We start from the raw sequence: 13,474 nt of genomic DNA, 5'->3' as shown, positions 1-13,474 counted from the left end.
TTTACATTTTTTCCATTGACATGAATGGGTGAAATATGATTTTGTTTGTAGCTCCGCCCATGTGTGCAGGTGGGCCGCGAGACCCCCAGAACATATCACCCCAGGTAGTGAGGGAGCTGCATACCAAGTTTCGTTCAAATCGGTTAAGCCGTTTTTGAATTACAGTGAGAATGGCAGCTTTTTACATTTTTTCCATTGACATGAATGGGTGAAATCTGATTTTCTGTTTGTAGCTCCGCCCACATGTGCTGGTGGGCCGCGAGACCCCCAGAACATATCACCCCAGGTAGTGAGGGATCTGCATACCAAGTTTCGTTCAAATCGGTCAAGCCGTTTTTGAATTACTGTGAGAATGGCAGCTTTTTACATTTTTCCATTGACATGAATGGGTGAAATCTTATTTTATGTTTGTAGCTCCGCCCACGTGTGCAGGTGGGCCGCGAGACCCCCAGAACATATCACCCCAGGTAGTGAGGGATCTGCATACCAAGTTTAGTTCAAATCGGGCAAGCCGTTTTTGCGTTGGCAGCTTTTTACATTTTTGCCATTGACATGAATGGGTGAAATCTGATTTTCTGTTTGTAGCTCCGCCCACGTGTGCAGGAGGGCCGCGAGACCCCCAGAACATATCACCCCAGGTAGTGAGGGATCTGCATACCAAGTTTCGTTCAAATCGGGCAAGCCGTTTTTGCGTTGGCAGCTTTTTACATTTTTGCCATTGACATGAATGGGTGAAATCTGATTTTCTGTTTGTAGCTCCGCCCACGTGTGCAGGAGGGCCGCGAGACCCCCAGAACATATCACCCCAGGTAGTGAGGGATCTGCATACCAAGTTTCGTTCAAATCGGGCAAGCCGTTTTTGCGTTGGCAGCTTTTTACATTTTTGCCATTGACATGAATGGGTGAAATCTGATTTTCTGTTTGTAGCTCCGCCCACGTGTGCAGGAGGGCCGCGAGACCCCCAGAACATATCACCCCAGGTAGTGAGGGATCTGCATACCAAGTTTCGTTCAAATCGGGCAAGCCGTTTTTGCGTTGGCAGCTTTTTACATTTTTGCCATTGACATGAATGGGTGAAATCTGATTTTCAGTTTGTAGCTCCGCCCATGTGTGCAGGTGGGCCGCGAGACCCCCAGAACATATCACCCCAGGTAGTGAGGGATCTGCATACCAAGTTGCGTTCAAATCGGGCAAGCCGTTTTTTGCGTTGGCAGCTTTTTACATTTTTTCCATTGACATGAATGGGTGAAATCAGATTTTCTGTTTGTAGCTCCGCCCACGTGTGCAGGTGGGCCGCGAGACCCACAGAACATATCACCCCAGGTAGTGAGGGATCTGCATACCAAGTTGCGTTCAAATCGGGCAAGCCGTTTTTGCGTTGGCAGCTTTTTACATTTTTTCCATTGACATGAATGGGTGAAATCTGATTTTCTGTTTGTAGCTCCGCCCATGTGTGCAGGTGGGCCACGAGACCCCCAGAACATATCACCCCAGGTAGTGAGGGATCTGCATACCAAGTTTCGTTCAAATCGGTCAAGCCGTTTTTGCGTGATCGCGGCACATACACACACACATACATACACACATACATACCTCCGATTTTATATATATAGATTTCAGAAGGGAAATAAATGTCAATGTCTAAAAAATCAACAATGGAAATTACACCTGCTACTAAGCAGGTTTTGGATTTGGTAAACAGCTGCCCTTGAGCAGTACTACTACACTGGATGGAGAAGGGGAGGTTGCCCCTTAATGCCCCATTGGTTTTTCTTCTTCCCAAAAGCCAAACTTGCAAGGAATACTGGTCTCCATGACAGCACTGGAAAAACACATATTTATATATCCAAACTGTGTATTTCTATACACGTTTATGTGCTGGGTTTCAACCCATGACCGTTTTCAATGTTTTTGTATTTCTAAAATGGATGTTATGCTGCCTATACTTGGCAAACAAACATTGATTTCTCCTGTATTTTAGAACAGCCTCTATGTAAGTAAGTTCTATTCTAAAACAGACCTGACCTGGACATCTATTTCTGCATCTTGTCTAAAGTGGGGCTGAATTGGGAGGGGGAAGGCCCATCATTCGCAGCACGTGGACCTATAGGCAGGAGGGTGTGGGCTTCCCACTTGACGATTTTGCAGTGCAAGGTACAGGGATGTCGGGTGATGTGGGAGGGGGGGTGCTGTTGCCTAAGGTTGGGTGTTATCCACTGATGTATGTGTGTGTGTGTGGGGGGGGGGGGTGTTGACTGAAGTTGGGTGGTATCAGCTGATGTGAGGGGGGTGTTGCCTGAAGTTGGGTGGTATCAGCTGATGTGAGGGGGGTGTTGCCTGAAGTCAGGTGGTGTCCAGTGATGTGGAGGGGTTTTATATGATGTTGAGGGTGTCCGGTGATGGGGGGGGTAGGAATGTTGGAGGATATGAATGGTGTAGGGCTCCAAATGATCCTGGCAAGGAGAATCCCCTTCAGCTGAGCCGGCAGGGATCCCCACAACTGGCTCAGCTGATGATGATTTCTCTGCCCCGATCAGACAAGGTAGTTGAATACATCTACAAAACTTGCTATTGTGTGTTTTTCACGTGGATGTTTTTATTTTTGAAAATGGCCAAAAAAGGTAGATGTCCTAAGGACCAACACTTATACCTAGGTCATTTTCAAAAATAAAAGATAGACGTCCGGCAGCTTTGAAAATGGGTTTGTGGACATCCTGCCCAAAACGTCCAACCTTAGACTTATACATCCTATCGAAAATGCCCCTCCAGTTGCTAGATATGATTTCAAAAAAGTTGTCCAGTCAATTGTACTTACTGGTCTAAATTACTGCAACATTGTTTTTTTGGGGGGGTTGCCATCAATGAATTTTGAGCCCAGGTATTTGAATTCAGTAATACGTTTATTATGTGGGATTAATAGATCTGAGCAAGTCACTTTGAATTTTGTTGCATTGTATTGGTTAACTATGGAATTTTGTATAAAGTATAAACTGTTGCTGATGGTTTATTTGAGTTTAAACCAGACATCACCCACCAGTCATTACCCAAATACTTACAAGGCAGAATGCAGTGGTCTAGATCAGTGTTTTTCAACTCGGTCCTGGAGTACCCCCTTGCCAGTCAGGTTTTCAAGATATCCACAATGAATATGCATGAAAGACATTTGCATATAACGGAGGCAGTGTATGCAAATCAAGTTTATGCAAATTCAATGTGGATTAAAACCTGACTGGCAAGGGGGTACTCCAGGACCGAGTTGAAAAACACTGATCTAGACCACTGCAGCTCAATTAGGCCTGGTTATATCCTTCCACATAAAATTACATCTTGACATTTTAAGAGTATATTTTCATGTGCTGGGCCAATAGAATGGAACAGACTCACAGTATACCTTCAACAACTGAAAGATTTGCACCAGTTTAAGAAATTGTTGAAGCGTCATCTTTTTGTCAAGTGAAATATGCACTTTAATGCCTAAGATCCATTTGACTTGATGGGTTGTCAGCACCTTCGTTCACATTTTGGAAATTTTTAGAAGATTTTTTTTCATGTTAAGTTTGATGTATGTGATGTATGATTGTTATTTTGTATTGCTTTAATTAGGTATGTAGGTTTTGAATAAAGGTGGAATACAAGTAATACACTATAAACTATCCTGTTGAAAAATAAAGTACTCAGAAATGTCTGAAATTTCAGGCAGAAGTTTCTGCTGCAGTAGAACATATTTTGGGTTATTTGGAAAAATGTTGGGAGTCCTACTTGCTTAAAATACTTTGCATATTGATCCAAATAATAGTTTGCAATTGGTAGGATTATCAAATATTATCAAATAAATCAGATACAGACAACACAGAAGCAGGGCTGGAGTTAAACTTGAGGCCCAAATATATGAAGGGACTCGCCCAAGACCACAACTAGTCTATAACATATAAAGTCCTAGGGATTAAAAAACGATGCCAAATATGGCCATGTATTGCCATACAAAGTCAACATTTGGGGCAATGAAACCAATTTTATATAAAAACCACAAACTTCGCCAACAGACAAGCAATGTTTCCTCTCCTGGGTCAACAGATGGTGAAATTTGTGGTCTATACATCTACTGGCTTTATTGCCCCTGATGCAGCATGTGTACGATGAAACATGGCCATGCTGGGCAACTGGACGACGTTCTGGGGGGAAGAGCAAGTTATTCAGGAAGGATGGACTCCACCTCAGCGGAGATGGAACGAGGCTACTTGCAAGCAACATCAAGAGAGAAATTGAGAAGTTTTTAAACTAGGAAGAAGGGGAAAGCCGACAGTCGACCAAGAGTCGATGGTTCGGGAACTGGTATACCTAGAGCAGGGGTCTCAAAGTCCCTCCTTGAGGGCCGCAATCCGGTCGGGTTTCCAGGATTTCCCCAATGAATATGCATGAGATCTATGTGCAGGCACTGCTTTCAATGCATATTCATTGGGGAAATCCTGAAAACCCGACTGGATTGCGGCCCTCAAGGAGGGACTTTGAGATCCCTGACCTAGAGGATACCATGCAGGAAGATAGCGAGGAAGACTCACCGGATCATAGGCAACACAGAAATCCTGACGGGTCGAAAGGAAAGGAAATGCAAGAGGGAAGGAAATGCAAGAAAGTAAAAGGCCACAAACTCAAGTGTATGTACACGAACGCAAGGAGCCTAAGGAATAAGATGGGGGAATTGGAAGCTAGGGCACAAAAAGATAACCTTGACATCATTGGCATCACGGAAACGTGGTTGAACGAGGACAAACTTTGGGACACTGTGCTACCAGGATACAAGCTATACTGCAGAGACAGAGTGGGTCAAAAAGGTGGGGGTATTGCCCTATATGTCAAAGAGGGAATTGAGTCTACTGGAGAGAACACCCCGGAAATGAAAAATAAGGTAGAGTCTCTATAGGTCAAAATTCCGGGAACAAATGGAACGGAAACGAAGATCAGCATCTACTACCGACCCCCAGGGCAGTCCGAAGAAATTGATGGAGAAATGACAGACGAGATTAAACACAACTGCAAGGGAGGCAACGCAGTTATCCTGGGTGACTTCAATTATCCGGTGATAGACTGGAACTTAGGCACCTCAGGCTGCAGTAGGGAGACCAGATTCCTGGATGCTGTAGGCGATTGCTTCCTGGAACAACTTGTCAAAGAAAATACGTGAAGAAATGCAATTCTGGACTTAATTCTAAAAGGACTGCGAGGACCAGCGCAAGGTATATAAGTAGAAGGGACGCTGGGAAGCAGTGATCACAATATGATCCGCTTCAACTTGGACACAGGGGCAAAACATCGATCCAGAAGGACGGCCATGGCACTGAACTTCCGAAAAGGGAATTATGAAGGATTGAGACTCATGGTGGGGAAGAAGATTAAGAAGAGGATAAGCAATGTAAAAATGCTAGAGCAAGCATGGTCCCTTTTTAAGGAGATGATCATCGAGGCGCAAAATCTATATATACAGCATATCAATAATGGATCCAAGAGGAAAAAGAACAAGGAACCAGCGTGGCTCACTGTAGCAGTGAAGGAAATGATCAGAGACAAGAAGACTTCGTTTAAGGAATGGAAAAGGTAAAAAATGGACGAAAACTGGAAAAAGCACAAACAACATCAAAGCAGGTGCCATAAGGCAGTAAGAGGGGCCAAAAGAGACTACGAGGAAAAAATAGGCAAGGAGGCAAAAAACTTCAAGCCATTCTTTCACTATATTAAGGGGAAACGAACCGCAAAGGAAGCTGTGGGGCCAGTGAATAACCATGGAATAAAGGGAGTGCTAAAGGAGGACAAAGCCATCGCTGACAAACTGAACACATTTTCTGCGTCTGTATTTACCGAACAGGATATACACAACAGGCTATACGCAGGAAACAAAGATGGGAAACTGACAGGGTTGACAGTCAGTCTAAAAGAGGTATGCAGGCAGACTGATAGACTTAAAAACGATAAATCCCCGGGACCGGATGGCATCCATCCGAAAGTAATCGAGGAACTGAAAGGGACTATAGCTGAACCAGTGGCGCACCAAGGAGGGGGCGTGGGGGGGAGGTCCGCCCCGGTGCACGCTCCAAGGGGGTGCACAGCCGGCCGGATCCGGATCCTCCCGCGCTGCTCCAAAAAGCACCTCAGCACGGCTGCCTTACTTATAACAGAGCAGAATCGGCAACCGTGCTGAAGTGAATGAAGGTCCCGCGATGACTGCCCCGTCTACCGCCTCTGTACCGGAAGAGGTAAGTGACATTGGTGGAGGGGGGAGGTGGACCGGCAGCTGCAATCATCATGGGATCTTGCCGCATCTCCCTGAGTCTGCCGGTCCAGCCCCCTCCAACGTCACTTACCTCTTCCATCCGGAGCAGAAGCAGTCATCGCGGGATCTTGCTGATTTGGGATGAAGAAAGAAAGGAGCATAGTAGGATGGTGAAGGGAGAGAAAGGTGGTTAGGGTGTTATGGAAGGGTGTGGAGGGTGAGAAAGGGGGGTCAGGGTGGTATGGAAACATGGTGAAGGGTGAGAAAGGGGGTCAGGGTGGTATGGAAACATGGTGAAGGGTGAGAAATGGGGGTCAAGGTGGAATGGAAACATGGTAAAGGATGAGAAATGGGGGTCAGGGTGGTATGGAATCATGGTGAAGGGTGAGAAAGGGGTCAGGGTGGTATGGAAGGGTGTGGAGGGTGAGAAAGGGGCAGATGCTGATGGAATTGTAGGGAAAGAGACATAAGGGGAAGGATACTGCATGGAATTGGGTTGGAGGGAGAGAAAGGGGGCAGATGCTGATGGAAGTGGAGGGAAGGGTGAGGAGAGAGTGAAATGCCAGACCATTGGAGGAGGGAAGGGAAGCAGATGGATGCCAGACTAATGGGGGTGAAGGGAGAAATGGAAGGGGGATGCATAAAGTTTCTAGAACGGGAATAGAAAGAGAGAAGATGCCATATAGAAGGGGCAGAGAGAGGGTAGACAATGGATTAAAGAAAGAGAGTGACAAAAAGATGAGAAAAGCAGAAACCAGAGAAGACAAGGTAGAAAAAAAATTCTATTTATTTATTTATTTTTTTGCTTTAGGTGAGATGCTTCACTGTTTCTGTGATGTTGCATTGTATGCAGAGTCCAGCTTCTTGGTGCTTCAGTTTAACCTTTGTCTACGTATTTTTATTCTATCTCCCCATTTACAAAACTGTAGAGCGTTTTTTCGCGTTGGCATCTGAGCTGTTACCACCGTGGCTAAAAACCACATTACAGTTTTGTAAAACGGGGAGGGGTTCGTTTGTGATTACATACTAGGCAAAGGTGTTTTCTGTGTTCTGTGTGTTCAAAAAGACATGGTTTTCTGTTAGGACTGACGGTGTAGGATTGATCTGTACTAGTCTGGCTTGTTTAGTTTTACAATGGGTGTATTGATGTTGTACTGCTCACTGCAGTATGTAAGATGCTGCCTTTTCCTAGGTATTCATGTGTGACATGTGGATTGTTACTAAAAATCATGTTTTCATACAGATGGGGGGGGGGTTCAAAAAATGATGGGCCCCGGGTGTCACATATGCTAGGTACGCCACTGAGCTGAACTGCTTCAACTAATAGCCAATCTGTCGATCATATCAGGAAGGATTCCGGAAGACTTGAAAGTGGCGAATGTTACACCAATCTTCAAGAAAGGTTCGAGGTGAGATCATGGAAACTATAGATTGGTGAGTCTGACCTCGGTATTGGGAAAGATGGTGGAGGCGCTGATAAAGGACCGCATCATTGATCCACCTTGACGAACACGATGTGATGAGGACCAGCCAGCACGGCTTCAGCAAAGGAAGATCTTGCTTGACGAACTTGTTGCACTTCTTCGAGGGAATAAATGGGCAGATAGACATGGGTGACCCAGTCAACATTGTATATTTGGATTTTCAGAAGGCGTTCGACAAGGTTCCACATGAACGATTACTTTGAAAAATTGCGAGCCATGGAATCGAGAATGAAATACTCATGTGGATTAAAAACTGGCTGGCGGATAGGAAACAGATAGTGGGGGATAAATGGACAATACTCGGCCTGGAAAAGTGTCACAAGTGGAGTGCTACAGGGCTCGGTGCTTGGACACGTGCTCTTCAACATCTTTATAAATGATCTGAACATAGGTACGACGAGTGAGGTGATTAAATTTGCGGATGATACGAAGTGATTCAGAGTAGTGAAAACACAGGGGGATTGCGAAGGGGGGATTGTGAAGATCTGCAACGTGACATAATCAGGCTCAAGGAATGGGCATCGACATGGCAGATGAGGTTCAACGTGGATAAATGTAAAGTGATGCATGTCGGTAACAAAAATCTCATGCACGAATATAGGATGTCTAGGGCAGTACTTCGAGAGACCTCCCAGGAAAGAGACTTGGGAGTTCTGGTCGACAAGTCGATGAAGCCGTCCGTGCAATTTGCAGCAGTGGTGAAAAGGGTGAACAGAATGCTAGGAACAATTAAGAAAGGGATCACAAACAGATCGGAGAAGGTTATCATGCAGCTGACCGGGCTATGGTACACCCTCACCTGGAATACTGCGTCCAGCACTGGTTACCATACATGAAGAAGGACACAGTACTACTTGAAAGGGTCCAGAGAAGAGCGACTAAAATGTTTAAGGGGCTAGAGGAGTTGCCATACAGCAATAGATTAGAGAAACTGGGCCTCTTCTCCCTTGAAAAGAGGAGACTGAGAGGGGACATGATCGAAACATTCAAGGTACTGAAGGGGATAGACTTAGTATAAGGACAGGTTGTTCACTCTCTCCAAGGTAGGGAGAACGAGAGGGCACTCTCTAAAGTTGAAAGGGGATAGATTCCGTACGAACGTAAGGAAGTTCTTCTTCACCCAGAAAGTGGTAGAAAACTGGAACGCTCTTCCGGAGGCTGTTATAGAGGAAAACACCTTCCAGGGATTCAAGACAAAGTTAGACAAATTCCTGCTAAACCAGAACATACGCAGGTAAAGCTAGTCTCAGTTAGGACACTTGTCTTTGACCTAAGGGCTGCTATGTGAGCGGATTACTGGGCACGATGGACCACTGGTCTGACCCAGCAGCAGCATTTCTTATGTTCTTATCAGTTTTTAATCCCTGTGACTTTATGGGGCTCCTTTCAAAAAAAAAAAAAGGATGTCCAAAAGATAGCATAAACCAGTGCTTGGACGTCTTACTAGTCAAAACATCCAGGTTGGCATTCTCAAAACAGACTTTCTAGATGTCTTTCTGGTCATTTTGTCTCCAGTGCATCCAAATCTTAAGGGATCATGCTTTGGGTGGGCTTAGGGCACTTGGCAGGGATAATCAAATCTTTAAAAAAACATCCAGGGCATTTTTTAGACATTGGCACTAGACTTGTTTTAAAAGCGTCTAAATACTAAAAAGGTGCCCAAACTGAGCAGATGACCCCTCAGTGGTCAACAACCCCCTCCCACCACCCAAAGATGTGAAAAAAAAGAAGGGGTGCTGAAATGTTCTCAGCCAAGCATTCAACTTCCTAAATTCTGAGCATTATTTTGCCACTGCAGCTGCAAAGTGTGTTATCTTATTTCGTTTAGTGCCAATTTGCAGAAACAAAATTCTATGTTCTGACATTGTTTCAGATCACTGATTGAACCATATCCATGTCATTCTCTTCTTGGCTGAACTGTGAACTTTTCAGCATCCCCTCCTACAGCTTCAGATGGTAACATAGACATTTGAGCCCAGAGAGACACTCTAAAGGTCACTGCAGTGAATTTCACATTAAAAGTTCCAGATACAGATGTCACTTTAACTTGCTTCTATTGTATGGTGATCCCTCCAAAACCTACTGCACCTACATTAAGATGACACCTACAGGCATAAGGGTGTACAGATGGGTACAGTAAGTTTTGGGTGGGGTTTGGAGGACTCATTATACAACAGAAGCAAGTTAAAGTGACATCTGTACCTGGTATTTTTAATATGACATTCTCTACAGCAGTGGTTCCCAACCCTGTCCTGGAGGACCACCAGGCCAATCGGATTTTCAGGATAGCCCTAATGAATATGCAAGGAGCAGATTTGCATGCCTCTCACTTCCATTATATGCAAATCTCTCTCATGCATATTCATTAAGGCTAACCTGAAAATCCGATTGGCCTGGTTGTCTTCCAGGACAGGGTTGGGAATCACTGCTGTACAGTAATCCTGCTGTGCTTAGGAATGCTCAGCTGTCTATGAACAGTTTGCTACGAATGCTGGCTGATTGAACATCCAAAAAACTTGCTTTTGTGCATTTTTCATGTGGACATCTTTATATTTGAGAATGGCCATAAAAGATAGACATACTAAGGACCAAAATGTCTACATAGGTCATTTAAAATAAATAAATAAATAAATGTCTTGCTGTTTTGAGAGTGGACATTTTCTCTTCTTGATTTCTGGACATCTTTCCCAAAACGTCCAAACTCAGACTTAGATGTCCTATCAATATTGCCCCCTCTATATGTACAAATAAAGACCTTTAATTGTGGCTCTAAGGTCTACTTTTTCTTTTTTCTTTATATTGGATCTAGTATACCGCATGCCTTCCTGTTTTCTCATTATAACAGAATCTGGCCATTTTATGAAATCAATGGTATGAACTGAAGGCATGAAAGCACTGTTGCCATATACAAATAAGTGGATGATTTCTATTTCATATTCAGCAGCCCTATTTGTTTAGGAAGGATGTTGAAGATGCATTTGCATTTTAAGCTAGGACTGCTATTTGTGCAATCTCCCTAGGTGGATAAATGTATCCCAGAAAGCAACTAAATACTATTGCTATCCACTTAACTTTTAGGCAAGCTCTTAGATACCTATTGTCCTTCATTTTCTTGTGTGGACAGTAATTGGTAAAGTCCAAGATGGCCGGTCAAAAAGTTTATATAATCTTTCTTTCTCAAAATTAAGCTTTATTTCAAGGAGAAAATGAACTCATTTAACCCCATAGCGCAATAGCTTTTTCAGTTAATAAAGAATTACTAGTCCTTAAATCTTCTTTCTAAGTCCAATTTAATAACATTTTATCTCAAAGATGTGATCATCATAGTCTACTTATAGGTTCTATCACATAGAGATGCCCCCATATACTCCAAAATGTACCAGCCTCACTTCCTGATGTAGCATTTGATCAACTCCCAGCAGACAACAAAGAGTGGTTCTTCACCCCCACACCCCTAACCATCCATCCCTAAATGTTTTCATTCTAAAAACCCCTCCATGAACCCTTGAGTTTTGAAAATAACTTACCTATACTAAAATTCATATAAGTCAACAGCTTCAGGCAGCCCATGGTCCCATTAGCTCCAAATTTCAACTCCAGACCAGCGAAAAAGATGGTAATGAAACTAAAAATCAACCCAAGGATCAGAAAGGTCTTGGTGTATTCTAATAGCAAAAGAGGGAAACTTAATCAGTGTCATAAAATGGTTGTTTAAATACCTCAGTTCAATAACAGTCATTTCTAAGACTGATCCATGAAACAGAATGAGAACCATTTCCTGCTCTTACCTAGTAGTTAGCCAAATAAACAGCAATTTTGGTGATACATGGGACTTTCAAAATGACTGTCTCGTAGAAGTCATGTGATAAAGTAAAGAAGGAAACCTTATAGACAAAAGGCCTGATATTCAGTGCTATTTAGATGGCTGGGAATGGCTCCCATCCATCTAAATAGCACATAGCTGCTTTCTGCCTATATTCACCGGGAGATAGCTGGGTATCTCATGCTGAATACCCCACAGGCTCAAATTCAGACCGCAGGAAATCACCAGCGATCTCCTACATTCAGCGATGATAACGGAAATTCAATGCCAACACTGTATCCGTCAATCAGCATTGAATTTCCAGTCTATTTTTGGCCAGCCAAGATAACCAGCTATGCTAATATTATTGGCTAGCTGACTAAGTTTCAACAGCTAAAGATATACCACCCTTTTAGGCAGTTGTATTTGACCACTGAACATAGCCAATGAGCCCCTGAATATTGGTGGTGACCAACTATGTTGCATGACCTAGCTGGTCACCAGCCAATCCGAAGACTGGGATATTCAGCGAGAGATAGCTGACTATCCCCCGCTGAATATCAGCAGATAGATGGCTATATGTTATTTAGATGGTAGGGAGCCATTTCTGACCATCCAGCACTGAATTTCGGGCCCCCGGTCTCTAGATTTGCTGCTGACCAGCTATGTTGTGCATCATAGCAAGTCACTGTCAATATTCAGCAGTTTGCTGGCCAAAGATAATGTCTAAAATGTTAGTATATCTTTGGACGTTGAGACTTAGCTGCCTAGATGCTGACTATTAAAACAGTTAACTGCCTATCTTGAGAGACCTGAGAGCAACTATTACTGCGGTGGCATGCGGCACAGCAACCACACTGTCCCCCGATGAAGGCTAGTTGATAGCTGAAACGCTCTAAAATAGTTTGAGCGTCGGGTAGTTCACAACCCACCAACGTTGGTTTTGGCTGGGAAACCACAAAGATAAGTGTTGCTGTCTCTTTGGTTTTCATACATTTTAATTTATCGTTGATAAAATGGATGAATTGAATTGTATTTTTAAGCAGTTTTAAATTGATTAAAAAGATTTTTGATATGTTTAATATAGTTAAGTAATTCAATTATGCACTCTTAATGAATTACCTAATCAGCTGATAGTTTGATCAATTAACTAAAAATAAAAATAAAAAATTGATTTAAAAGGTAGGGAGGAGGTGTAAAGTAAGTGATTATACCACATGCATTCAGGATGAAGACTTGGAATAACATCTAGGTTATAGGAGGTCTCTTTACTGAAAACAATGCATCTATTATGATACTTCAACCTCTTAAACTAAACTACATTCAATCTAAATTGATGAATTGATTCCTTTACATATCAGGGTAAAAGTGCATGCTGAAGATAAAGATGGTAGATGCGGTTCACTAGTAACAATAGACTGTTCTATAAATAAGATTTGAGGTATAAAATAGACACACAAAATAAACTTATCAAAATAATTGTAGTATTAGTTATCCTTCATACCCCCTTTTTTCTGTTTTGATTACTAATATTGTGGGTTGGATATTGTGAGTAATGATCTGTGTGTTTGGTAGTAGATGCTGACTATTAGCATAACCAGCTATGTCTCAGCTGGCCAAAAATAGACTGGAAATTTAATGCAAGTTGCCTGATACGGTACCGACACTGAATTTCCAGAATCACTTAGGACTGCGGGAGATCACCGGCAATCTCCCATGGTCTAATATGTGCCTGGAAGGGTCTTCAATTTGGCAAGTTGGAAACAAAGTTTCTTGTAGTATGTTGGACAAAAAGTGGTAAGTGCACAGTACTAATGCTGGCTTTTATAAAGCGGCAGTACAGGTTTCTACCACAGGCCAGCGAGGGAAATGCTCTGATGCTCATTGAATTCTATGAGTGTTAGCGTATTTACCTCTCCAGCC

The 13,474-nt window shown here is 43.2% G+C and overlaps 1 protein-coding gene across 2 annotated transcripts in view; it reads right to left on the bottom strand.

Annotated features, from left to right (window-relative positions):
• Nucleotides 1–13,474, bottom strand: part of LOC117368923 — a 40,644-nt gene that overhangs the window by 9,585 nt on the left and 17,585 nt on the right. For both annotated transcript variants that reach the window (XM_033962700.1, XM_033962701.1), the window contains exon 3: nt 11,277–11,414. In XM_033962700.1, coding sequence (XP_033818591.1) covers nt 11,277–11,414 — 138 coding nt within the window. The remainder of the gene's footprint in view (nt 1–11,276; nt 11,415–13,474) is intronic.

Source organism: Geotrypetes seraphini, chromosome 11 (assembly GCF_902459505.1).
Source record: "Geotrypetes seraphini chromosome 11, aGeoSer1.1, whole genome shotgun sequence".
Classification (NCBI taxonomy): Eukaryota; Metazoa; Chordata; class Amphibia; order Gymnophiona; family Dermophiidae; genus Geotrypetes; species Geotrypetes seraphini.
Note: the sequence above shows the minus strand (reverse complement) of the source record. Positions and strands in the feature narration are given on the sequence as shown.